This window comes from Myxine glutinosa, chromosome 13 (assembly GCF_964187855.1).
Source record: "Myxine glutinosa chromosome 13, kmMyxGlut1.1, whole genome shotgun sequence".
In the NCBI taxonomy this organism is placed as follows: Eukaryota; Metazoa; Chordata; class Myxini; order Myxiniformes; family Myxinidae; genus Myxine; species Myxine glutinosa.
The window spans coordinates 5,879,984-5,907,031 of record NC_136273.1 but is presented as its reverse complement, the minus strand read 5'-3'; the positions used below and the strand labels follow the sequence as shown (position 1 = coordinate 5,907,031).

Sequence of the window (27,048 nt, the reverse complement as noted above, 5' to 3'; positions counted from 1 at the left end):
TCCACCAAACCAACACAATTGCCAAACCAATACATCCACCAAACCAACACATCCACCAAACCAACCCAACTGCCAAACCAATACACCCACCAAACCAACACAATTGCCAAACCAATACATCCACCAAACCAACACAATTGCCAAACCAATACACCCACCAAACCAACACAATTGCCAAACCAATACATCCACCAAACCAACACAATTGCCAAACCAATACATCCACCAAACCAACACATCCACCAAACCAATACATCCACCAAACCAACACAATTGCCAAACCAATACATCCACCAAACCAACACAATTGCCAAACCAATACATCCACCAAACCAACACATCCACCAAACCAATACATCCACCAAACCAACACATCCACCAAACCAACACATCCACCAAACCAACACAACTGCCAAACCAATACAACCACCAAACCAACACATCCACCAAACCAACCCAACTGCCAAACCAATACACCCACCAAACCAATACATCCACCAAACCAACACAATTGCCAAACCAACACATCCACCAAACCAATACATCTGCCAAACCAACACAACTGCCAAACCAACACATCCACCAAACCAACACAACTGCCAAACCAACACATGTGCCAAACCAACACATGTGCCAAACCAACACAACTGCCAAACCAACACATCCACCAAACCAATACATCTGCCAAACCAACACAACTGCCAAACCAACACATGTGCCAAACCAACACATCCACCAAACCAACACATGTGCCAAACCAATACACCCACCAAACCAACACAATTGCCAAACCAATACATCCACCAAACCAACACAATTGCCAAACCAATACATCCACCAAACCAACACATCCACCAAACCAATACATCCACCAAACCAACACAATTGCCAAACCAATACATCCACCAAACCAACACAATTGCCAAACCAATACATCCACCAAACCAACACATCCACCAAACCAATACATCCACCAAACCAACACATCCACCAAACCAACACATCCACCAAACCAACACAACTGCCAAACCAATACACCCACCAAACCAACACATCCACCAAACCAACCCAACTGCCAAACCAATACACCCACCAAACCAATACATCCACCAAACCAACACAATTGCCAAACCAACACATCCACCAAACCAATACATCTGCCAAACCAACACAACTGCCAAACCAACACATCCACCAAACCAACACAACTGCCAAACCAACACATGTGCCAAACCAACACATGTGCCAAACCAACACAACTGCCAAACCAACACATCCACCAAACCAATACATCTGCCAAACCAACACAACTGCCAAACCAACACATGTGCCAAACCAACACATCCACCAAACCAACACAACTGCCAAACCAACACATCCACCAAACCAATACATCCACCAAACCAACACAATTGCCAAACCAATACATCCACCAAACCAACACATCCACCAAACCAACCCAACTGCCAAACCAATACATCCACCAAACCAATACATCCACCAAACCAACACAATTGCCAAACCAATACATCCACCAAACCAACACATCCACCAAACCAACCCAACTGCCAAACCAATACACCCACCAAACCAATACATCCACCAAACCAACACAATTGCCAAACCAATACATCCACCAAACCAACACATCCACCAAACCAACCCAACTGCCAAACCAATACACCCACCAAACCAACACAATTGCCAAACCAATACATCCACCAAACCAACACAATTGCCAAACCAATACATCCACCAAACCAACACAATTGCCAAACCAATACACCCACCAAACCAACACAATTGCCAAACCAATACATCCACCAAACCAACACAATTGCCAAACCAATACATCCACCAAACCAACACATCCACCAAACCAATACATCCACCAAACCAACACAATTGCCAAACCAATACATCCACCAAACCAACACAATTGCCAAACCAACACATCCACCAAACCAACACATCCACCAAACCAATACATCCACCAAACCAACACATCCACCAAACCAACACAACTGCCAAACCAATACACCCACCAAACCAACACATCCACCAAACCAACCCAACTGCCAAACCAATACACCCACCAAACCAATACATCCACCAAACCAACACAATTGCCAAACCAACACATCCACCAAACCAATACATCTGCCAAACCAACACAACTGCCAAACCAACACATCCACCAAACCAACACAACTGCCAAACCAACACATGTGCCAAACCAACACATGTGCCAAACCAACACAACTGCCAAACCAACACATCCACCAAACCAATACATCTGCCAAACCAACACAACTGCCAAACCAACACATGTGCCAAACCAACACATCCACCAAACCAACACAACTGCCAAACCAACACATGTGCCAAACCAACACAACTGCCAAACCAACACATCCACCAAACCAACACATCTGCCAAACCAACACAACTGCCAAACCAACACATGTGCCAAACCAACACATCCACCAAACCAACACAACTGCCAAACCAACACATCCACCAAACCAATACATCTGCCAAACCAACACAACTGCCAAACCAACACATGTGCCAAACCAACACAACTGCCAAACCAACACATGTGCCAAACCAACACATGTGCCAAACCAATACACCCACCAAACCAATACATCCACCAAACCAACACAATTGCCAAACCAACACATCCACCAAACCAATACATCTGCCAAACCAACACAACTGCCAAACCAACACATGTGCCAAACCAAACATGTGCCAAACCAACACATGTGCCAAACCAATACATCCACCAAACCAACACAACTGCCAAACCAACACATGTGCCAAACCAACACATGTGCCAAACCAATACACCCACCAAACCAATACATCCACCAAACCAACACAATTGCCAAACCAACACATCCACCAAACCAATACATCTGCCAAACCAACACAACTGCCAAACCAACACATGTGCCAAACCAAACATGTGCCAAACCAACACATGTGCCAAACCAATACATCCACCAAACCAACACAACTGCCAAACCAACACATGTGCCAAACCAACACATGTGCCAAACCAATACATCCACCAAACCAACACAACTGCCAAACCAACACATCCACCAAACCAACACATGTGCCAAACCAACACATGTGCCAAACCAACACAACTGCCAAACCAACACATCCACCAAACCAACACAACTGCCAAACCAACACATGTGCCAAACCAACACATGTGCCAAACCAACACATCCACCAAACCAACACAACTGCCAAACAAACACATCCACCAAACCAATACATCTGCCAAACCAACACAACTGCCAAACCAACACATGTGCCAAACCAACACATGTGCCAAACCAATACATCCACCAAACCAACACAACTGCCAAACCAACACATCCACCAAACCAATACATCTGCCAAACCAACACAACTGCCAAACCAACACATGTGCCAAACCAAACATGTGCCAAACCAACACATGTGCCAAACCAACACATGTGCCAAACCAATACATCCACCAAACCAACACAACTGCCAAACCAACACATGTGCCAAACCAACACATGTGCCAAACCAACACATCCACCAAACCAATACATCTGCCAAACCAACACAACTGCCAAACCAACACATGTGCCAAACCAACACATGTCCCAAACCAACACAACTGCCAAACCAACACATCCACCAAACCAATACATCCACCAAACCAACACAACTGCCAAACCAACACATGTGCCAAACCAACACATGTGCCAAACCAACACATGTGCCAAACCAACACAACTGCCAAACCAACACTTGCGCCAAAGCAACACATCCGCCAAACCAACACACCTGCCAAACCAACACATCCGCCAAACCAACACAACTGCCAAACCAACACTTGCGCCAAACCAACACATCCGCCAAACCAACACATCCACCAAACCAATACATCTGCCAAACCAACACAACTGCCAAACCAACACATCCGCCAAACCAACACACCTGCCAAACCAACACATCCGCCAAACCAACACAACTGCCAAACCAACACTTGCGCCAAACCAACACATCCACCAAACCAATACATCCACCAAACCAACACAACTGCCAAACCAACACAACTGCCAAACCAACACATGTGCCAAACCAACACATGTGCCAAACCAACACATGTGCCAAACCAACACATCTGCCAAACCAACACTTGCGCCAAACCAACACATCCGCCAAACCAACACTTGCGCCAAAGCAACACATCCGCCAAACAAACACATCCGCCAAACCAACACAACTGCCAAACCAACACATCCGCCAAACCAACACATCCACCAAACCAACACATCCACGAAACCAACACTTGCGCCAAACCAACACATGTGCCAAACTCACTACATCTCCCTCACCACTCGCTCCATCTCCCTCACCACTCGATCAATCTCCCTCACCACTCGCTCCATCTCCCTCACCATTCAATGCATCTCCCTCACCACTTGATCCATCTCACTCATCACTTGATCCAGTCATTCTATTATTCATGGCACAATCAACCATCTGTTAACCAGTCCCTCACCATTCTGACTCCTCACTCTTTTATTCATGGCACAATCAACCATCTGTTCACCAGTCCCTCACCATTCTGACTCCTCACTCTTTTATTCATGGCACAATCAACCATCTGTTAACCAGTCGCTCACCATTCTGACTCCTCACTCTTTTATTCATGGCACAATCACCCATCTGTTAACCAGTCCCTCACCATTCTGACTCCTCACTCTTTTATTCATGGCACAATCAACCATCTGTTCACCAGTCCCTCACCATTCTGACTCCTCACTCTTTTATTCATGGCACAATCAACCATCTGTTCATCTGTCCGTCCATCCCAGACTCCTCAGTGTCCAACTCACACCAACCTCTGTTGAACTCCAAACACGCTAACGAATCCCTCACCATTAGAAACAATTAATCCTCTGGACCAGTCAAATTACCTCCCCCCATTCTTCCTTCCCTGTACCTCCACAATTGTCAAACAAGACAACGCTCTCACATACGCACAGCATGGGGAGGATCCATTCGAGTGTTCAAGCTCGTAAGAGAAGGGGTGAGTGGAGGGTCAGGGCGCACGTCGCCACCTGAACATCACGACGCGGGGTTTTTCCACAGCGGGACCGACCCCGTTGGACGCGCACCAATGGGAAAAGGCTGTGTGGGGTCAAATAACACTTTCTACGTGTAAACCGCAATTTAGATCAAGGGGGTTCTGAGTGTGACGTCACTGGTGAAATCGAAAATTGAAACTCAAAAGTAAAACGTTTTGCCATTTTGTGATTGGCAAAAAAAAAAAAATCAAAATAATTTCCCCTTCAAATTAGACGTTGGTTGGTGTTCAGTGGTGTTCAGGGGGAAAAAAATGCATTTGGGTTTCCCTTTAATGCCCCCGAGGTAGTTTATGATTGGCACAAGAATCCAAATACCTGTAATTACATTCTATTAAATTCATTCAATGTTCATTCTGCCAAATCACTCACAGCTCGATTCCCTATTCCTCGATTCATTCAACTATCATCGACTCACCAGAGCAAGGTGAGGCTGCAGTTTTTGTCATCAAGTACGTCAGCCATTCGAACAAGTGTGGTATCTGTCATGTTGTTCTGCATCAGGCTGAGGTGGGGGAAAGCGGGAAGAGACAATGTTGAAAGTTTAATCCTGGATTCCATTGATGGCCTCCCCATGATTGATTGATGACCTCCCCATGCTGTGCGTACACCATTGATGGCCTCCACATTGATGACCTCCGTACGATGGCCCAACACCAGACTTCTTTGGCCTCCACATTGATGACCTCGGTATGATTTCCAACACCAGACTTCTTTGGCCTCCACATTGATGACCTCAGTGCGATAGTCCAACACCAGACTTCTTTACCCTCCACATTTATGACCTCAGTACGATGGTCCAACACCAGACTTCTTTGGCCTCCATATTGATGACCTAAGTACGCTGGTCCAACACCAACCTTCTTTGGCGTCTACATTGATGACCTCAGTACGATGGTCCAATACAAGACTTAAGTAGCCTCCATATTGATGACCTCAGTTCAATGGCCCAATACCCAAACTTCTTTGGCCTCCACATTGATGACCTCAGTATGATGGCCAAACACCAGACTTCTTTGGCCTCCACATTGATGACCTCAGTGCAATGGTTCAATACCAGACTTCTTTGGCCTCCATATTGATGACTTCAGTGCGATGGTTCAACCCCAGACTTTTTTGGCCTCCACATTGATGACCTCAGTACAATGGTCCAACACCAGACTTCTTTGGCCTCCACATTGTGACCTCAGTACGATGGTCCAACACCAGACTTCTTTGGCCTCCAGATTGATGACCTCAGTATGATGGCCCAAAACCAGACTTCTTTGGCCTCCACATTGATGACCTCAGTATTATGGCCCAACACCAGACTTATTTGGCCTCCACATTGATTACCTCACCTCCTGCAGCAGACCTGAACATGAACAATTCAACACTTTTGTCATCTCATCTATGCATGGGGGATTTCTAATGATTCCATCACATTTCTGGATATTAACATCTCCATAGGAGATACTGGTTTAGCCACCACTGTATATTACAATCCCACAGATTGTCATCGCCATTTACTCTATTAATCATCCTATCCCTCTCATTTCAAAATCTCCACGCCAAATTCCCAATGTATACGGTTCTGCCGTCTCTGCAGTGACTAAACAGATTTCATTTCTAAAGCCAAATAAATGCATCAGTTCTTAAAGAACCAGGGCTACCCAACTTCACTTGTGGGGAAGGCTCGGAACCGCATCCTCATACCGACAGACAACCTTCTTCAAAAAAACTCAACCAGCTTATGATCAACTAATTCCTCTCACCTTGGTCTAGCATCCCAACATCCTTGCAGTTAAAAGATTGATCCAGAAAAGTCTTCGGATACCACATCCGGACACAGATACAGCTTCTGTCTCCCCTCAACCAGGACTGTTTTCATTCAACCAGAACAAAAGTTTGAGAAATTTCCTTGTCAAAGGCATCATTACCTTCAAATATCCAGCCAGGTACTGTATGTTCAAATGCACATGCAGCTGCTACAATACCTGCAACTTCATCAACCCCACCAAATGACTGCCGTGACCAAACGACACCAACACCATTGCTGATCATTTCACATGCACCTCATCCAATATCATGTACTGTATGTCATGTCCACTCTGTAACAAACTGTACATCAGTGAAACTGGACGACGACTTGGAAATCACTTCCGTGAACATCTTGATGATGTCAGAACTATCAGCAATCCAGTCTTACATCGCTTCAGCCTCACAGGACGCACTGCTCATCACATGTCAGTCGGTGGTTTTACACTATATATATATACCTTTAGAGGCCATTTTTCCCCGCAAAGCGGGGGTTGGCCTTTTTCGGGAACCGTGGTTGTTGTTGTTTTTTGGTCCCCTTTTTGAAGCAATGTTTTACGGCCGGATGCCCTTCCTGCCGCCAACCCTGTTTGCCGCCTAACGACAAACAGGGAATTACCAGTGAACTGGTACTCGATTAGCCGACCTCGGAAGGATGACAGGCTGAGTCAACCCCCCTGGCGTTAATTCAGCGATCGACCGGGATTCGAACCCAAGATCCTAGGATCCCAAGCCGGCACCCTAGCCGCTAGCCCAACACCAAGTGGTTTTACACTATGAGGACAAAAATTTATTTTCTGGAATTTTTGACCATGGTGCCGGTGGTAGCTTGCCTACTTTTCACAAACAACACCATGGTATGTTTTATGTCCACCAACTAATGCCAGCAGTTGGAATGCCCGTTTAACGTCCGTCCGAGGGACGGCACACACCTTGACGAATCACCCTGTCTGTGCAACGCCGGGATGACGGTTTATAGCTGGGTCGGGATTTGGTCGGGAGGAGTGGGTGTGCCTGCAGGAAAATAAAAATAAATTGGGAAGATTCACATCCAGCTGAAGGAGCAGGATTAAAGATTTTAATTTAGACCTTTTGGAAACGGATCTAGTCTCAGGAGAATGACCATGCTGATATTTAATCTTTCATCTGAAACCATCTGGCTTACTAATTAACTTGAGAGAGTGGTTAATCATATATGGATGTCCACATTTATGTATAAATCTTCCTTTTACAGGTTCTCAGTTATCTTTCTCCATGACTCGTCTTCTGGAGGAGTTCTTGTACTTGCTGGAGGAGTCAGCATAAATACCATGCAAACACAAGTCAGAAGATGTTGCTGACCGATATGGCTGCAGCCATAATAGAACGTTTGGTTTGTGATAGACGTGACAAGAACAGATGGATCATTATTCACTGAGTTAACAGTGAAAAGCTGGAAAGGATAATTGGTGGGAAAAAAGAAAGAAAACTCACTGTAGCTCTTCGAGTGTAGAATTCACTGCCAAAGCATTTGCGAAGGCCAATCCACTCCCATCTTGTAAATGGTTGTTGCTGAGGCTGGGGTTGAAGTTGGAAGATAGATGTGAAAAAGATAACCAAGTGGAATGACGTTAACAAGCATTATTACAGCTAAACTATAGGTGACAATTGAGGAATACAATTCATCGCACCCTGAATAAATTCGATATTCCAGTACTCTAACCTAAAGGGGGGCACTGTATCAGCAGCACAGCTGTACCCCGGAAAATCATCCCACCCTCGCTCTGTGCTGCATTCAAAAGAAGAAGAACATTTTGTTGCAATAACCCGAGAGCTTCATAATATTGCTATTCGCCATGTTGATGATTTTGGGTGTGATGATCAATACAACCTGGCACCAGGATGCACGTTTTCAACCATACTGTCATGACATGTTAACAGCCATACTGTCATGACATGTTACCAGCCATACTGTCATGACATGTTACCAGCCATACTGTCATGACATGTTACCAGCCATACTGTCATGACATGTTACCAGCCATACTGTCATGACATGTTACCAGCCATACTGTCATGACATGTTACCAGCGATACTGTCATGACATGTTACCAGCCATACTGTCATGACATGTTACCAGGCATACTGTCATGACATGTTACCAGCGATACTGTCATGACATGTTACCAGGCATACTGTCATGACATGTTACCAGGCATACTGTCATGACATGTTACCAGCCATACTGTCATGACATGTTACCAGGCATACTGTCATGACATGTTACCAGCGATACTGTCATGACATGTTACCAGGCATACTGTCATGACATGTTACCAGGCATACTGTCATGACATGTTACCAGCCATACTGTCATGACATGTTACCAGGCATACTGTCATGACATGTTACCAGCTATACAGTCATGACATGTTACCAGCCATACTGTCATGACATGTTACCAACTATACAGTCATGACATGTTACCAGCCATACTGTCATGACATCTTACCAGCTATACAGTCATGACATGTTACCAGCCATACTGTCATGACACGTTATCAGCCATAATGTCATGACACATTATCAGCCATAATGACACATTATTATCAGCCATAATGACACATTATCAGCCATAATGACACATTATCTGCCAAAATGACACGTTATCAGCCATAATGACACATTATATCAGCCATAATGACGCATTATAAGCCATAATGACACATTATCAGCCATAATGACACATTTATCAGCCATAATGACACAGTATCAGCCATAATGACACATTATCAGCCATAATGACACATTATCAGCCATAATGACACAGTATCAGCCATAATGACACATTGTCAGCCATAATGACACATTGTCAGCCATAATGACAGTATCAGCCATAATGACACATTGTCAGCCATAATGACACATTATCAGCCATAATGACACATTATCAGCTATAATGACACAGTATCAGCCATAATGACACAGTGTCAGCCATAATGTCATGACACATTTATCAGCCATAATGTCATGACACATTATCAGCCATAATGACACATTATTATCAGCCATGATGACACATTATCAGCCATAATGTCATGACACGTTATCAGCCATAATGTCATGACACATTTATCAGCCATAATGTCATGACACATTATCAGCCATAATGACACATTATCAGCCATAATGTCATGACACATTATCAGCCATAATGTCATGACACATTATTAGCCATAATGACACATTATTATCAGCCATGATGACACATTATAAGCCATAATGACACATTATCAGCCATAATGACACATTATCTGCCAAAATGACACGTTATCTGCCAAAATGACACGTTGTCAGCCATAATGACACATTATATCAGCCATAATGACGCATTATCAGCCATAATGACACATTATCAGCCATAATGACACATTTATCAGCCATAATGACACAGTATCAGCCATAATGACACATTATCAGCCATAATGACACATTATCAGCCATAATGACACATTATCAGCCATAATGACACGTTATCAGCCATAATGACACGTTATCAGCCATAATGACACATTGTCAGCCATAATGACGCATTATCAGCCATAATGACACATTGTCAGCCATAATGACACATTATCAGCCATAATGACACATTATCAGCCATAATGACACGTTATCAGCCAAAATGACACGTTATCAGCCATAATGACACATTGTCAGCCATAATGACGCATTATCAGCCATAATGACACATTATCAGCCATAATGACACAGTATCAGCCATAATGACACAGTGTCAGCCATAATGACACATTATCAGCCATAATGACACAGTATCAGCCATAATGACACAGTATCAGCCATAATGACACATTATCAGCCATAATGACACGTTATCAGCCAAAATGACGCATTATCAGCCATAATGACACATTATCAGCCATAATGACACATTATCAGCCATAATGACACAGTATCAGCCATAATGACACATTATCAGCCATAATGACACATTATCAGCCATAATGACACAGTGTCAGCCATAATGACACATTATCAGCCATAATGACACATTATCAACCATAATGACACATTGTCAGCCATAATGACACATTGTCAGCCATAATGATGCATTATCAGCCATAATGACACATTATCAGCCATAATGACACATTATCAGCCATAATGACACGTTATCAGCCAAAATTACGCATTATCAGCCATAATGACACATTATCAGCCATAATGACACATTGTCAGCCATAATGATGCATTATCAGCCATAATGACACATTATCAGCCATAATGACACGTTATCAGCCAAAATGACGCATTATCAGCCATAATGACACATTATCAGCCATAATGACACATTGTCAGCCATAATGACACATTATCAGCCATAATGACACATTATCAGCCATAATGACACAGTATCAGCCATAATGACACAGTGTCAGCCATAATGACACATTATCAGCCATAATGACACATTATCAGCCATAATGACACATTGTCAGCCATAATGACACATTATCAGCCATAATGACACATTATCAGCCATAATGACACATTGTCAGCCATAATGACACATTATCAGCCATAATGACACATTATCAGCCATAATGACACATTGTCAGCCATAATGACACATTATCAGCCATAATGACACATTATCAGCCATAATGACACAGTATCAGCCATAATGACACAGTGTCAGCCATAATGACACATTATCAGCCATAATGACACATTATCAGCCATAATGACACATTATCAACCATACTGTCCGAGAAACATATCACACCGAGAAAAAGGAGGAGCATAAACTGCAAGAGCAAGTACAATTAATGGTATTCAGTGCAAGAGCACAACACCTTTGATTACAAAACAACAAATGGACCAATGGGAGCTTGTAAAAAAGACAAATTGAACACTCGGAAAACCGACACATAAAACACACCTTGTGTATAAATTCAACATTGTAGGTTTACCTGTGGTACTCGGGATACTCATACATTCAAGATAAAGAAGAGATAATAAATCAAATACGACATCAAAGAGGAGAAAGAACTCGAGACAATTGGCTCAACAACTGTGAATTCAAATTAGAAATGATAACCATGAATACCAGGCCAAACTACAAGGCACACCACAGGAGAAAACTAGAACAGCACTCAGTAGAGAGCACACCTCCGCCAGGTGAACAGTTTATGTTTTGTATCCTAGAGTAGACCAGAAAATCACAATACACAATCACATTAGCATGATATTTCAAAGATACATAGCAATACATTTGAGAAAAACGATACATAGCATGATATTTGAAAGAGTTATGGACGGGTTCGGTCGAAACCTGGTGAAGAGGTTGTGTGTGTGACAAGGAAGAGTTCATTCGATTTTGGTGAAGATTCGAATCCAGATCCAGATACGAGAATTTGTTTTAATTTTCAAGTGATTCTTCAAAATTGAGAGATGGGACCAAAAACGATGTATAGCATGATATTTCAAAAAGTTATGGACGACTCATGACAAAACTTGGTGACCGAGTTGGTTAAGTGACAATAACGAGGGGACTAGATTTTGGTTCAGGTCCGAATCCAGATCCGGCCTATCGGTGGGATACAAAACGTAAACTGTTCATACTTGGCGGAGCATTCACTCTACTGAGTGCCCTTCTAGTCTGCTCTGTGTTTGTCCTGCGAGCTGTCATTGGACAATCACTCGTGTCTTTTGCTTTCATGCAGACATTGAGACAAGCCGCACTACTTTTCTCCGCTAGATCCAATCTTAACACCCCACTCTGTGTTCATTCCTGAGACGCAGTGTTCAGATTTGGCTCCTCAGCGAAAGGCAACATTTTCGGGATCTTCTCCTACAGCAAAGTGCAGTACAATCCTGAACGGCTTCACCAGGTAATTCAATCTCTCAGTGATTACATTATCCGTTATTATGACGATCTGATGATCCGTAATGGCGAGTTTAGGTTTAGTGCTCGGGTTCTTTTCGCCTCATTTTGTGCACGTCCGTCCAATGTTTTTTTTTCAATGGTTGTAGGTTCAGCTGGTAGGTAATGGGGTCCCAACCACAACAAGTCAGCATCAGAGGTCCCAAACACAGCAGCACAAACCCTCAAACAAACAAATCATTTCCCCAACATCCACTGCCTGAAACGTCTCTTCTGAACGATGCCCGTAACATCATGGAAGTGTGAGCGGTCTATTAGCGGAATGAGACTTCTTAAGACTCACATGAGGCCAACAATGCGTGAAGATCGGATGAATGGACTCCTACTAACGCACATTCATTATGGTGTGGACTTGGTCATGAATGTCATGACATGTCATGATGACTTTACATGGCGAAATTCATGCACAATGGAGCTTCTGGACTCCATTGTGCATGGAGCCAGGTGTTGGCTTAGCGGTTAGGGTGCCGGCTTGGGATCCTAGGATCCTGGGTTTGTTGGCTTAGCGGTTAGGGTGCCGGCTTGGGATCCTAGGAGCCTGGGTTTGTTGGCTTAGCGGTTAGGGTGCCGGCTTAGGATCCTAGGATCCTGGGTTTGTTGGCTTAGCAGTTAGGGTGCCGGCTTGGGATGCTAGGATCCTGGGTTTGTTGGCTTAGTGATTAGGGTGCCGCCTTGGGATCCTAGGATCCTGGGTTTGTTGGCTTAGCGGTTAGGGTGCTGGCTTGGGATACTAGGATCCTGGGTTCGTTGGCTTAGCAGTTCGGGTGCCGGCTTTGGATCCTAGGATCCTGGGTTCGTTGGCTTAGCGGTTAGGGTGCCGGCTTGGGATATTAGGATCCTGAGTTCGTTGGCTTAGCGGTTAGGGTGCCGGCTTGGGATCCTAGGATCCTGAGTTCGTTGGCTTAGCGGTTAGGGTGCCGGCTTGGGATCATAGGATCCTCGGTTTGTTGGCTTAGCGGCTAGGGTGCCGGCTTGGGATCCTAGGATCCTGGGTTCGAATCCCAGTCGATCGCTGAATTAACACTAGGGGGGTTTTGACTCCACCTGTCATCCTTCTGAGGTCGGCAAATTGAGTACCAGTTCACTGGTAATTCCCTGTGTGTCGCAAGAGGAGACTAACAGGGTTGGTGGCAGGAAGGGCATCTGCTCATAAAAAAAACATTGCTTCAAAAAGGGGACCATGGTGCCCAAAAAAGGCCTACCCCTGCTCTGCGGGGGAAATGGCCTCTCCCCCCCCCCCAAAAAAAATCCATGCACAATGGAGCTTCTGGACATCCTTTAGTAGAACTAGTCGACTACGAGAGTTAACAATGTACAAATAGGAAACTGTCACTTCACTCAGTAGGCCGACTGGCACAAGCCTACAAACATCACTACTGAGGACAATATCTCCCTTTAAGCGAAATATTGTCAATTGAAAAATAAAGGACAAATACATTGATTTGAATGAGGCTTGATGGAAGATTTTATGATCTGTGAACATCTTAACCTCAAGTGAACCCCCCCCCCCCCCCAAATGATTTTCTGGATCCGCCCCTGGAGTACTACCTGCAGCAGATCGGTATGCTGGGACCCCAAATACCTCGTGCATCGTGGGAAAGATAATACATTATACTGGAGTACTTACTGTAAGAGCGTCAGGCTGGAGTTCCTTTCCAAAGCTTTTCCAAAGGCCTCAGCATTGGAAATGTTGTTGTGATCGAGTCTGTGGACGAAACGAGTCAATGAGAATGAATTACTGAATCATTCATTCATTGATTATGTGCATATTCATATGAGGGTGTGACAAGTGAAACAAATTTTCATTCTTGTCATATTATTATAGAGTAGTACAATATACAATATGGTCACACAAGTTGGAAAAAGGATAATTCATTGGTAGACCTGACTATCCAAGGACCGTCAATGCAGGAGGAGGCCATTGGGCCTATCTAGTCTGCAGATTCATGCCAACATATTGGTACCTACTCCCCTATCCCCACTACTTCTAGATACCCACCAAACCCAACTTTAAAACTATTCACCGACTCCACCGTCACTACCCTTAGATGAAGACCATTCCATGCATTCACCAATTTATGACTAAAAGACCCTTGCCTTTCTTCTTCACGACAGTCGGAGCATGCTACCTGCACAAATCTACCTGGTCTAAAGTATCCCTACCCCCACAAATGCAACACAGCCCCCCCCCCTGGAACCGTAGCTCCACAAGGTTCACTGTCCCTAACACTCCTCTTCTTCACTCTAATAGTATGGCCCCTTGTCCATTGTGCTGAAAGCCCCTTCTGTGTTTATTTTGTCTTCATCCTTCATTATCTGAAACATCTCAATCACATCTCCTCATAACCACCTCGTTTTTAATGTGTAAAGTTCTGTCTCCTTCGGCCGATCCTCCTCGCTTCGTCTAGCTAGGCCCGGGAATGAACCTACTTCATCTACACCGAACCTTCTGGATGGCAGCTCGGTTCTTCCTGAACTGTGGTGACCAAAACTGCACAAAACATTCTAGATTAGGCCTTCGCTAAATTCCTATACAATGTGAACATCACCTCTTTTAATTTATAATTCATCCCCTAAGAAACCCTGTTAGCTTTACCTGTAGTTACCTAGCATTGTCCTGTCTGGTTACCTCCCGTATCTGTTACCACCCCCATATCCTTCTCCTGTGTGACACGCTTCAACATCTTCCCTTGATTCATGTGATCTCTATTTTCATTATTCTTACTCATTCCCAGCACCTTGCACCTGTTCAAGTTAAACTACATCTTCCAATCGTTTACCCAATCTATTAAAGTATCGAGACTTTCCTGAATCCCATTACTCCCCTCTCTACTATGCACAGTGCATTCACAAAGTATTCAGCCCCCTTCACTTTTTTCACATTTTGTTATGTTGCAGCCTTATGCTGAAATCGTTTAAATTCATTTTTTCCCTCATCAATCTACACTCAATACCCCATAATGACAAAGAGAAAACAGGATTTCAGAAAGTTTTGCAAGTTTATTAAAAAGAAAAAACTGAAATATCACATTGACATAAGTATTCATACCCTTTGCTATGACACTTGAAATTTAGCTCAGGTGCCTCCCATTTCTCTTGATCATCTTTGAGATGTTTCTACACCTTGATTGGAGTCCACCTGTGGTAAATTCAATTGATTGGACACGATTTGGAAAGGCACACACCTGTCTATATAAGGTCTCACAGCTGACAATGCATATCAGAGCAAAAACCAAACCATGAGGTCGAAGGAACTGCCTGCAGAGCTCAGACACAGGATTGTGTCGAGGAACAGATCTGGGGAAGCCTACCAAAAAAATCTCTGCTGCATTGAAGGTTCCCAAGAGCACAGTGGCCTCCATAATTCTTAAATGGAAGAAGTTTGGAACAACCAGGACTCTTCCCAGAGCTGGCCGCCCGGCCAAACTGAACAATCGGGGGAGAAGGGCCTTGGTATGAGAGGTGACCAAGAACCCGATGGTCACTCTGGCTGAGCTCCAGAGATCCTGTGTGCAGATGGGAGAAACTTCCAGAAGGACAACCATCACTGCAACACTCCACCGATCTGGGCTTTATGGCAGAGTGGCCAGACGGAAGCGTCTCCTCAGTGAAAGACACATGAAAGCCCGCTTGGAGTTTGCAAAAAAGGACCTAAAGGATTCTCAGACTGAGAAACAAGATTCTGTGGGCTTTGCCGACGGCTCCAGGCACCTCCATGGCAGCTTGTCCTGCCTCATGTACACCTTGCGTGTGCTCCCTTGCCACTCAACTATGTTATCCTCCCCATAACCTGCCCCTCACCTGTGCTACACCTGCGTGCTCCCCCATCCCCTCAGATGCCATTTCTCTTCCTTCCATAACAGTTTCAACCTCGAACATTTCAGTGACTCCATCCCAATGTCATAGATCACTCCTTACACGTTGCAACTTCTGCTTTACATAAAGTGTTATATCCACAAACGTTCCTCTCGCGTGACGCTCCTGACTCATCCGCATCTCTTCCTGGTTGTTCTCTTTCCTGTTATGACAGGGCAGACCGCACATCCATGGCAACATTGTTGTTTATGTCATGAGCTCCACTCCGCACGGCTCGTGTTCTGTGCGGACATCGCCCAACCCCTTGGAATACCACCGAGTACGTAGTTCTCTTTGCACTTGTACTGCATGGACTGCTATGGGCTTCGGATGACCGGCAGGAAAAAGTGTGGAATCAACAAACGCAACCTGGAGGCAAGGAGAAGCACTGATGTTTTGGGGATTCACAGTTTACACTTCATCGGAGAGATGGGATCCAGGTGAAGGGTGATCTATGGTGAAAGTGAGTCATCGGTGGTTGTGTCAGAGAAAGGAAAAGCAGAGCAGGGGAGCAAGGAAAAAAAGAGAGGTAGATAAATATCATTAAATACAATAAAGTAGTAATAAAATATGAAGAAGAGGATTCGAATGGAATGGCCTTGGGAAGGGAATATAACGGGGTGTATGACAAAGGAGGGGGTTCTGGTTACTCCCGCCAGGGAGTAATGCATACCCTCCTTTCCAGTAAGTAACCCCCTCCTTTGTCATACACCCCGTTATATTCCCTCCCAAGGCCATTCTATTCGAATCCTCTTCTTCATACCGTGTCCGTGTGTGTGTGTGTGTGTGTTCGTGTGTTTGTGAACAAGATATCTGGAAAAGTTCTGAACGGATTTGGATGAAAGTTGGTGGGGTGACTGCCCTTGGGATAAGGAAGAATTGATTCGTTTTTGGTGAAGCTCAGGATATTACTACGGATCCAGGAATTTTTTGAAGGATTGTTTACCATTGGAAGACAGGGCTCATTTTTTTTTAACATTATCTTCTATATATTATATATTTAACATTGGGATATGAAAATAGTTTTCATATTTGTTGTAAATGTAGTTTAAACTCGTGGTTATGCGTTAGAGCGGTGTATTTTGTTAGCAGCGTCGCCTTCAAGGTTTTTTTCTTTTTTTTCTAATAAAGACATATTCTGTCATTTTAAAACCACCAAAGTGTGTATTCGGTTTCCCCGTTTCATAAAATGTATCGTTTGATACGTAGAATGCTTTAAAACTGTTTTTTTTTTGTTTGTTTGTTTTTACCTCAGAAGAGATATCAGCATTTACCTCAGCGAATGTCAATCGCGGTGTCAGTATTTGATGAACTTCTTTTTTTTGTATACAGAATCGAGGCTCGTGAAAGAGCTAACATTTACTTCACAAACAAATCAACCAGACAAACAAACAAAGTATATAAAAAGAGGAGCGTTAGACAAGATGGTGAGAGAAGAGGAAGCACACAAACACATTTGAGAGCAGGGACATCGGGATTCGTGAATATGTGGGAGGGAGAGGGCTTGGGGGGAGGCGGCGTGGGAAGCGTCCGCTCCACTGAGTGGCGTTCGAGTTTGGTACCTGTGTTTTGTTTGGTACCTGTGTGGCGTTCTAGTTTGGTACCTGTGTTTTGTTTGGTACCTGTGTGGCGTTCTAGTTTGGTATCTGTGTTTTGTTTGGTACCTGTGTGGCGTTCTAATTTGGTACCTGTGTTTTGTTTGGTACCTGTGTGGCGTTCTAGTTTGGTACCTGTGTTTTGTTTGGTACCTGTGTGGCGTTCTAGTTTGGTACCTGTGTTTTGTTTGGTACCTGTGTGGCGTTCTAGTTTGGTACCTGTGTTTTGTTTGGTACCTGTGTGGCGTTCTAATTTGGTACCTGTGTTTTGTTTGGTACCTGTGTGGCGTTCTAGTTTGGTACCTGTGTTTTGTTTGGTACCTGTGTGGCGTTCTAGTTTGGTATCTGTGTTTTGTTTGGTACCTGTGTGGCGTTCTAGTTTGGTACCTGTGTTTTGTTTGGTACCTGTGTGGCGTTCTAGTTTGGTACCTGTGTTTTGTTTGGTACCTGTGTGGCGTTCTAGTTTGGTACCTGTGTTTTGTTTGGTACCTGTGTGGCGTTCTAGTTTGGTACCTGTGTTTTGTTTGGTACCTGTGTGGCGTTCTAGTTTGGTACCTGTGTTTTGTTTGGTACCTGAGTGGCGTTCTAGTTTGGTACCTGTGTTTTGTTTGGTACCTGTGTGGCGTTCTAGTTTGGTACCTGTGTTTTGTTTGGTACCTGAGTGGCGTTCTAGTTTGGTACCTGTGTTTTGTTTGGTACCTGTGTGGCGTTCTAGTTTGGTACCTGTGTTTTGTTTGGTACCTGTGTGGCGTTCTAGTTTGGTACCTGTGTTTTGTTTGGTACCTGTGTGGCGTTCTAGTTTGGTACCTGTGTTTTGTTTGGTACCTGTGTGGCGTTCTAGTTTGGTACCTGTGTTTTGTTTGGTACCTGTGTGGCGTTCTAGTTTGGTACCTGTGTTTTGTTTGGTACCTGTGTGGCGTTCTAGTTTGGTACCTGTGTTTTGTTTGGTACCTGTGTGGCGTTCTAGTTTGGTACCTGTGTTTTGTTTGGTACCTGTGTGGCGTTCTAGTTTGGTACCTGTGTGGCGTTCTAGTTTGGTACCTGTGTTTTGTTTGGTACCTGTGTGGCGTTCTAGTTTGGTACCTGTGTTTTGTTTGGTACCTGTGTGGCGTTCTAGTTTGGTACCTGTGTTTTGTGAGCGGACGCTCCAGAAGGTTCGATGGGGAATGAATTATTTGCTTGCTTATGAACAATGAAACGCGAGTACAATGTTTGCTGTAGTTCTGATATCATTGTTTGTTCTGTGCGTATCGGGTTTGTGCAGGTAGATCTCAATAAAGCCTCGTATCTGGTATAACGAGGTCCCGACTTGATTTCATAACGAAAGTAAATGGGGGAAAAAACAGAGAAACAGAAAAAGGATTTAAAGGTTGTAAGAGCCTGGAGGTCGAGGTGCATGAAAAGCGACATTCCAACACAAACACATAATACTGCGACTTGTCTAAATAATACCAGGCGGCATATTGAACATTGATCGACGACTCATAGAGGAGTTTGTACATGAATCACATGAGTGAACTTAAATGGCGCTTCGCGTCATCAGGCGGCAACATGTATGGGTACGCCGGCCGTTCGGGTTCGTGAAGTGGTGCAGGGTAGATTATGTGCATAACTCAATCGGTCATGTCATGTCAGTCTTCTGGGACTGCAACTGGTAACAGGAAACCCAGTGATACCTGCCGCATGGTCGGGTTGTCGGAGAGTAAACCGACACCCCTCACTGGCTTGGCTAGTGGGGAGGGTGAATGTGACACCTGCCAGAACCAAAACAACACCTGCGAAAGGGTGGATGAGCTCCCATAGGTAGACAACGGCCATCCAGTAAGTAGATGATGTCTCCTAAAAAACACCCATCCGGTTTGGACCGGTTCAAGTCATACCAAAGACTTTAAAAATGGTCTGTGCTGCTTCCTTGCTTGAAAAGGTAGAGCACGGACAAGCCCCATCGGTTGGCATCCATGGGGAGGAGGAAGTCCCTCTTGAGGAAATGCCCGCTTCGTACGGTGAGAAAAGCGGCGCCATTGTTATGACGTCGCTGGTACCCAGAGTTTCCCGGGAAGTGACGGCACTTCCTCCAAGCTCAGTGGCTGTGATAAGTGTTTGTCTCCTCAGTATGTCCGTGTGTGTGTGTGTGTGTGTGTGTGTCTGTGTGTGTGTGTGTGTGTGTGTGTGCACATGTGTGTGTGTGTGTGTGTGTGTGTGTGTGTCTGTGTGTGTGTGCACATGTGTGTGTCCGTGTGTGTGTGTCCATGTGTGTGTGTCTATGTGCGTGTGTGTGCCTGTGTGTGTATGTGTGTGTGTCTATGTGCGTGTTAGCTCTATTACGAGCCTCAGCCCAAGTATTTGAAAAGAAGAAAAGAAAAGGTCATCAGTGATTTCATCGTTCACATCAAACGCAAACATGAAGTCGAAACAATTCGATGTTGTAAACACCTTCATTATTCTTACATGAGTTTTTGCAGAGAGTTGTTGTAGGCAAGAGCATCCGCGAGACAAGTCACATCTACAAAGTTGTTCGTCGACAGGCTGTACGAGATGGAGGAAAGCACAGGTGTGTCAGAGACAGGTTCAGAGTTCAAACCATAATATATCTTTTGAGGGAAAGATGGGTGGATCTATGAAAATTATGAAAAGCTTAAAGTAGAAAATGCAAAAGTACAACCAACAGAAAGTTTTTCGAAAAGAAACTTCGTTTTCGGCCACAGAATAATGTTCATCTGGGACTCCAAGGTCTTTTTCCTTATCCCTCCATCTTGTGCTTCTCTGAATCAAACCCTCCAATCCCAACCCCCTAATCTCTTTACCACCAACTTACACTCCCAAAGCACAAAAGTGAATTTTTTCCTTTTTTTCCTGTGGAAGTTTAGGCTCATGGAGGAGCTAAACAACAGAGGCAGGTTCACATCATACTCGTACCCGACTGCAAAGCCGCAATGAGCCGGAGAAGCCAAAGCCTCTTGCCACTATTTTACCCATCACCATGGCATCAGTAGGTTAGGTAGTTGGTAGTAGGTAGGTGTAGTAGGTACCGTACCTAGTTCAAAATGACACCATTTGCATTCTGGATGAGATTAAAATTGGTAAATTTCCTTCTTGATTAATTTGGTGAATTCCGTCTCAACTTGGGATATTTCCGGCTGTGAAAAACTATCCCCGACGGCCGCGAGATTTATAAAAAATAATTCTTCGTCAATTTTAGAATATTTGACGCCGTTTTCAGCGTCCGAAATGTGGTAAAAAGCTTTTTTGAAATAATTTTTCAAATGCTCGAATCTCATTGGTTCCGGTAATTGGTGACGATTTTCGTTGAAGATAACCAGGGCCCATGTGGGCCCGGGGAACGAGGTTGGTCTTAAAATATTTTAATTACAAATTAGAGGTGCATAGGATTGTGAATCAAAAAAAGACGGGTGAAACAAACTCCTATTGAACTTTTTTCAATTTGTTATGCATACTTCCGCATCCGCAAGATGGCGGCCTCCATTGAGCGATTTGGTGGGTCAAAGCTTCGAAATTCTCAAGGGATCCAGCAAAATCTGGCTTTTCAACATAATACGTACGCGTTCATTGACAACACCGGCTTCGCCGGCTAATATCTACATCAAAGGGAAACAGGGAGACATGGATAATGCACGGACATGTTGAAAATGTTAGTTTATCGTTGGCCTGTGTCACTCCATCCTTCCAGAAGAGAATTTAACATCCAATCACATGTGACATGCAAGCCAGCACGGTCCAGGTCAAACTTCACTCTATGGCTGAAACATGGGCCGGCCTTGTGATTTGTCCACATATAGTGGAGGTTCTTGTATTCGTGCATTTTCCATATAATCATTTTCATTGATTTTCAGATTTTTCAGATTTCAAACTCTCGAGCTTTTTGTTATTGTTTCCCTCGAGAGCTAAAAAAAAAAAAAAAAAAAATGTTGAATTCAGAAACATTTGTTTACCTCCCAGTAACAAACATCATGAGTGTCAAATACAGTACATTTTTTGCTGCAAAAACAATTTGTGAAACATTTTATGCGTTTGACCTCAGGCTCAAAGATATGGTTGTGCCGACAAAGTGGACCAACCTGAGCACCTTCAGAGAAGTGTTGTACTCAAGAAACGTAGAAAGTACTTCCACACTGCGCTCCGTCAACTTGTTATCATCAAGGCTGCCAAGGATACATGTCATCGGTTAATTACACGATAACACACATGTGGACAAAGTACGAACACAAACACCAAGTAGAAAGCATCTCAAAATGCAAAGTCTGTCCACGTCCGCTTTGTACTCAACATAAACTTGACAAAAGCAAAAGCTAAAAATATATAAATTATATTAATCAATGTTCTCAGTATTCTCATAATAAAGCTTTGCTGAAAATTTGGCAACAAAATCTCAAACGGTAACTAGAACAACACTCTTCCATGTCACGACGTCGACCGATATGCCTCCGCCCACATTATTACATCATTATAACACTCGTACCAAGTTTGATTTAAATCAATTCAGCTGTTCTCAAGTTATCACATTTTTACCTGACATGACCTCTGACCTTTGACCTCTTGACCCCAAAATCGAATCAGTTCATCTTTACATCATTATACATACCTGCACCAAGTTTGACTAATGGCGCTTTTCCACCGTGGTACCGTACCGTACCGCACCAAACCGTACTGTACAGTGCTGTACCGTACCGTTCTGAGCAATGGAAAAGCGCCGTAAGATCCCATCAGCCGTTCTCAAGTTATCACAGGAACGAAAACCTATCACGGACAGACAGACAGCCGGACGGACAACCTGAAACCATGACTCCGGCGACTGCGTCGACGGAGGCATAAAACATCATGGTCTGGACAGACACACTGAAGCTCAAATGGTAAATAGATAAGCATGGAAGCGATAACAAGAACCAGCCGTCTCGAGTTGCGCAGTGGGGAACGGACTAATAAGGGTTATTTATAGTTACTATGACTTTGCCCTTTGACATTTTGACCCATTAATTAATTAATTATTGTTCTCTAAATTCTCATAATAAAAGTTTGTTGAAAAATTAATGACAAAAGCTCAAATGGTAAAAAATTTATGGCCTGGACACATATATATATATATATATATATATATATATATATATATATATATATATACAGTCACGTGAAAAAGTAAGTACAACCCATGTAAAGTTTTGACATCTTCAACATATTTCAACATTCAGCTATTTGATCTTCATTGCAACAACATTGATAGATAAAGGTGATATAATATAACAAATATAATGAAACATTTACATTTTGTAGTCCATTGTATAATTTAAATAAACATAAATGCAAATTTCGCATGTGGAAAAAGTAAGTACACCCTTGGCTCTAATAGGTGGTATTGCCCCCTTTGGCCGAAACAACCTCAAGTAGGCATTTCTTATAACTGTGTACCAGTCTCTGACATCGACTGGGAGAAATATTTCCCCACTCCTCCATGCAGAATTATTTCAGCTGTGCGATGTTTGAGGGGTTTCTTGCATGCACAGCTCGTTTCAAATCCCCCCACAACATCTCGATGGGATTTAGATCCGGGCTTTGACTTGGCCATTCCAGAACCCTCCATTTCTTTCTTTTCAGCCATTCCTTGGTGGATTTACTGGTATGTTTAGGGTCATTGTCATGTTGCAAGGTCCACCTTCCTCCCCCCCACAACATTTCCGACAGATGGCCTCACATTATCCTCAAGCACCCTCTGGTACAATGAAGAATTAATAGTGGATTCTATGATGGTGAGCTGCCCAGGCCCTGATGCAGCAAAGCTGCCCCAAACCATAATATTTCCACCACCATGCTTTTCAGTTGGTATCAGGTTCTTGTGGTCAAATGCTGTCTTTGGTTTTCGCGAAACATGTCTTCTGGTACTGTGGCCAAATAGCTCTACCTTTGACTCATCTGTCCAGAGCACATTGTTCCAGAAGTGCTGGTCTTTGCCGAGGTGTTCATTGGCAAACTTTAGTCTTGCCCTGATGTTCTTTCTGGACAGCAAAGGTTTCCTCCTGGCACACCTCCCATGTAGATCAAATTTGTGCAGCCTCTTTCTAATGGTAGACTCGTGCACTTTGACATCAACAGTGGCAAGAGCTACCTGTAGGTCCCGTGATGACATTCTGGGGTTCTTAGAGACTTCTTTCAGCATCTTGCGGTCTGCTCTAAGGCTGAACTTGCTGGGGTGGCCTGGCCTGAACAAGTTGGCAGTTGTTTGGAATCTTCTCCACTTGTAGATGATCTACCGGACAGTCGAATGATTGATTTCAAATTGTTTGGAGATCATTTTAAATCCCTTCCCAGACTCGTAGGCATCTATAACCTTCATTCCGAGGGCCTCAGAGAGCTCTTTCGATCTAGGCATGGTGACGCCACACACTTCAACAACAAAGAGCAAACCAAACTAAATGTCTGAGGTTTAAATAAGACAGGTTCCTCCAAGATGCTCTCTACGATGTTGTAATCATTTGCACCTGAGCTGGTGCACCTGATTCTAATTTTAGGTATTTGAAGTAGTGATAAATGTAGGGGTGTACTTACTTTTTCCACATGCGAAATTTGCATTTATGTTTATTTAAATTATACAATGGACTACAAAATGTAAATGTTTCATGATATTTGTTGTATTATATCACCTTTATCTATCAATATTGTTGAAATGAAGATCAAATAGCTGAATGTTGAAATATGTTGAAGATGTCAAAACTTTACATGGGGTGTACTTACTTTTTCACGTGACTGTAAGTGAGCGGACAGACATACAAACACACAAATGAAAAATCACTCATCGAGCAACACTTGGCAAAACAGAACAAAGTAGAATGGCACTCGGTAGAGCATCCTTTTGACCTCAAAAATAATTAGTGGTTGAATTCAGTGACCTGATATGAAAATCACCTTCAAAGAACTCTCAAACCTGTCCTGATATGTAAACCTGATATGCAAATCGTTTTCAAAGAACTCTCAAACCTGTCCTGATATGCAAACCTGATATGCAAATCGTTTTCAAAGAACTCTCAAACCTGTCCTGATATACAAACCTGATATGCAAATCGTTTTCAAAGAACTCTCAAACCTCTGGTCCTTCCTTCAAATCCTGGTGGCGTCTGGTCAAATCTGTTTCTGGTGTTTGTTCCCCCCTCCCTCCCCTCCTTTACCTCAAATGCTTACACAGTTGACACCGCACGTGAAAAAGTTGAATGCCTCAACTCTGTGTTTGCCTCAAAATCTTGTGTCCCAAACCCATCTCTCTCTGTTCCCACCTTTCCCAGTCGAACCCAGCTGCTCCAGGACTCTGTGTCCTTCTCTCCTGACAAGGTGGAGAAGTTTTTTGTCAAACCTCGACTCTGATTCTGCAACTGGACCAGACGGCATCAGCCCACGGGTCCTAAAATCCTGCTCTGCCGCTCTATCTCGCCCTCTCTTTTGCTCAAGGTCATCTGCCATCTGCTTGGAAATCAGCAAACATTACCGCTTCACACAAAAAGGTGCAAAAACAATCCTTGACCTTTGGCCTATGTTGACCTTTTGGCCTATGCTGATCTCAAAAATAGTTGGTGGTTGAATTCAGTTAGCCAGTCTATAAATCTTATTCAAATTTCAAGTCAATCGGATGAAAATTGAGGATTTTAGAAATTTTGAAAAAAGTGGTTGACCTTTGGCCTATGTTGACCTGTTGACCTTTTGACCTCAAATATATATAGGATTTTGTCGGACCTCGAACTCTACCATTTGGTGAAGTTTCGTGAAGATCGGTTTATAATTGTGACCTATAAGCAAATATAAGTGAGCGGACAGACAAACACACACACAAACCGGAGTGATCAACATACTTGCAAAAAAAATAAAAATTGCCATGTAAAAAACGGACAAACGGACAGGGGTGAAAACATAACCTCCATCCATCTTTGGTGGCGGAGGTAATAAGCACAAATGGTTCGTGCGATTACAAACTGGAGTTCTTGCAGAAGTGGTATGTCCTCCTTTTCAATCACTCGAACCAGGTGCTCCACTGTCGAGTCAGTGATTGCAGTGTCATTTAACCTGTGGACAAGTGACACAGAAGACAAAACAAATGTCCATTTGAAGTTGGAAGATTAAATATGAGAAAAAAAAACCAGTACAACTTTACAGATCACCAATATCGACATCATATCAATTTATCATCCAAGGTTCATAGTGGAGCTTGTACATAAATCATGTGCAGGCCGAAGATGTAATGGCAGACATCAACGTACTTGAATGTGAGTCAGTGCACCACAAGACTCGGTGGTGTAATGGATAGAGTGTCTGCTACGAGTCTGGAAGGTCGGCCGTGGATCAAACCCTGGCCAGGTAATACAATACATGACCAAAAGTATGCGGACACCCCTTCTAATCAGTGGATTCAGCTGTTCCAGCCACACCCATTGCCGACAGGTATATATTGTTATGAATTTAGGTGTCGGGGAATATCTAGATCTAGGTAGATCTGTGTAGGTATCATGCTTCGTCTGTCGTGGGTAGCTAGAACCACCTCGATGTAAATAAGTAGAGGACCTGTAGCCAGTATGTCGGATTAAGTGTGTCTTCGTCTCCGCCACGACGGGGCAGGGCATGTTAAGTAGTTGTAGGGAATATGCAAACTCCATTGTGTGTCGTTCCCTCTGTGAACATCCCGGTGTCCCTTATGGCAATACATCCCACAGACAT

The 27,048-nt window shown here is 43.6% G+C and overlaps 1 protein-coding gene across 2 annotated transcripts in view; it reads right to left on the bottom strand.

Annotated features, from left to right (window-relative positions):
• LOC137438538 (nucleotide-binding oligomerization domain-containing protein 2) overlaps positions 1-27,048 on the bottom strand; it is a 90,621-nt gene that overhangs the window by 14,459 nt on the left and 49,114 nt on the right. For both annotated transcript variants that reach the window (XM_068133668.2, XM_068133666.2), the window contains exons 4-9: positions 26,311-26,400; positions 22,419-22,502; positions 20,791-20,868; positions 14,520-14,597; positions 8,418-8,501; positions 5,566-5,652 (exon numbers count right to left, since the gene is read on the bottom strand). In XM_068133668.2, the coding sequence (XP_067989769.2) occupies positions 5,566-5,652; positions 8,418-8,501; positions 14,520-14,597; positions 20,791-20,868; positions 22,419-22,502; positions 26,311-26,400 (501 nt within the window). The remainder of the gene's footprint in view (positions 1-5,565; positions 5,653-8,417; positions 8,502-14,519; positions 14,598-20,790; positions 20,869-22,418; positions 22,503-26,310; positions 26,401-27,048) is intronic.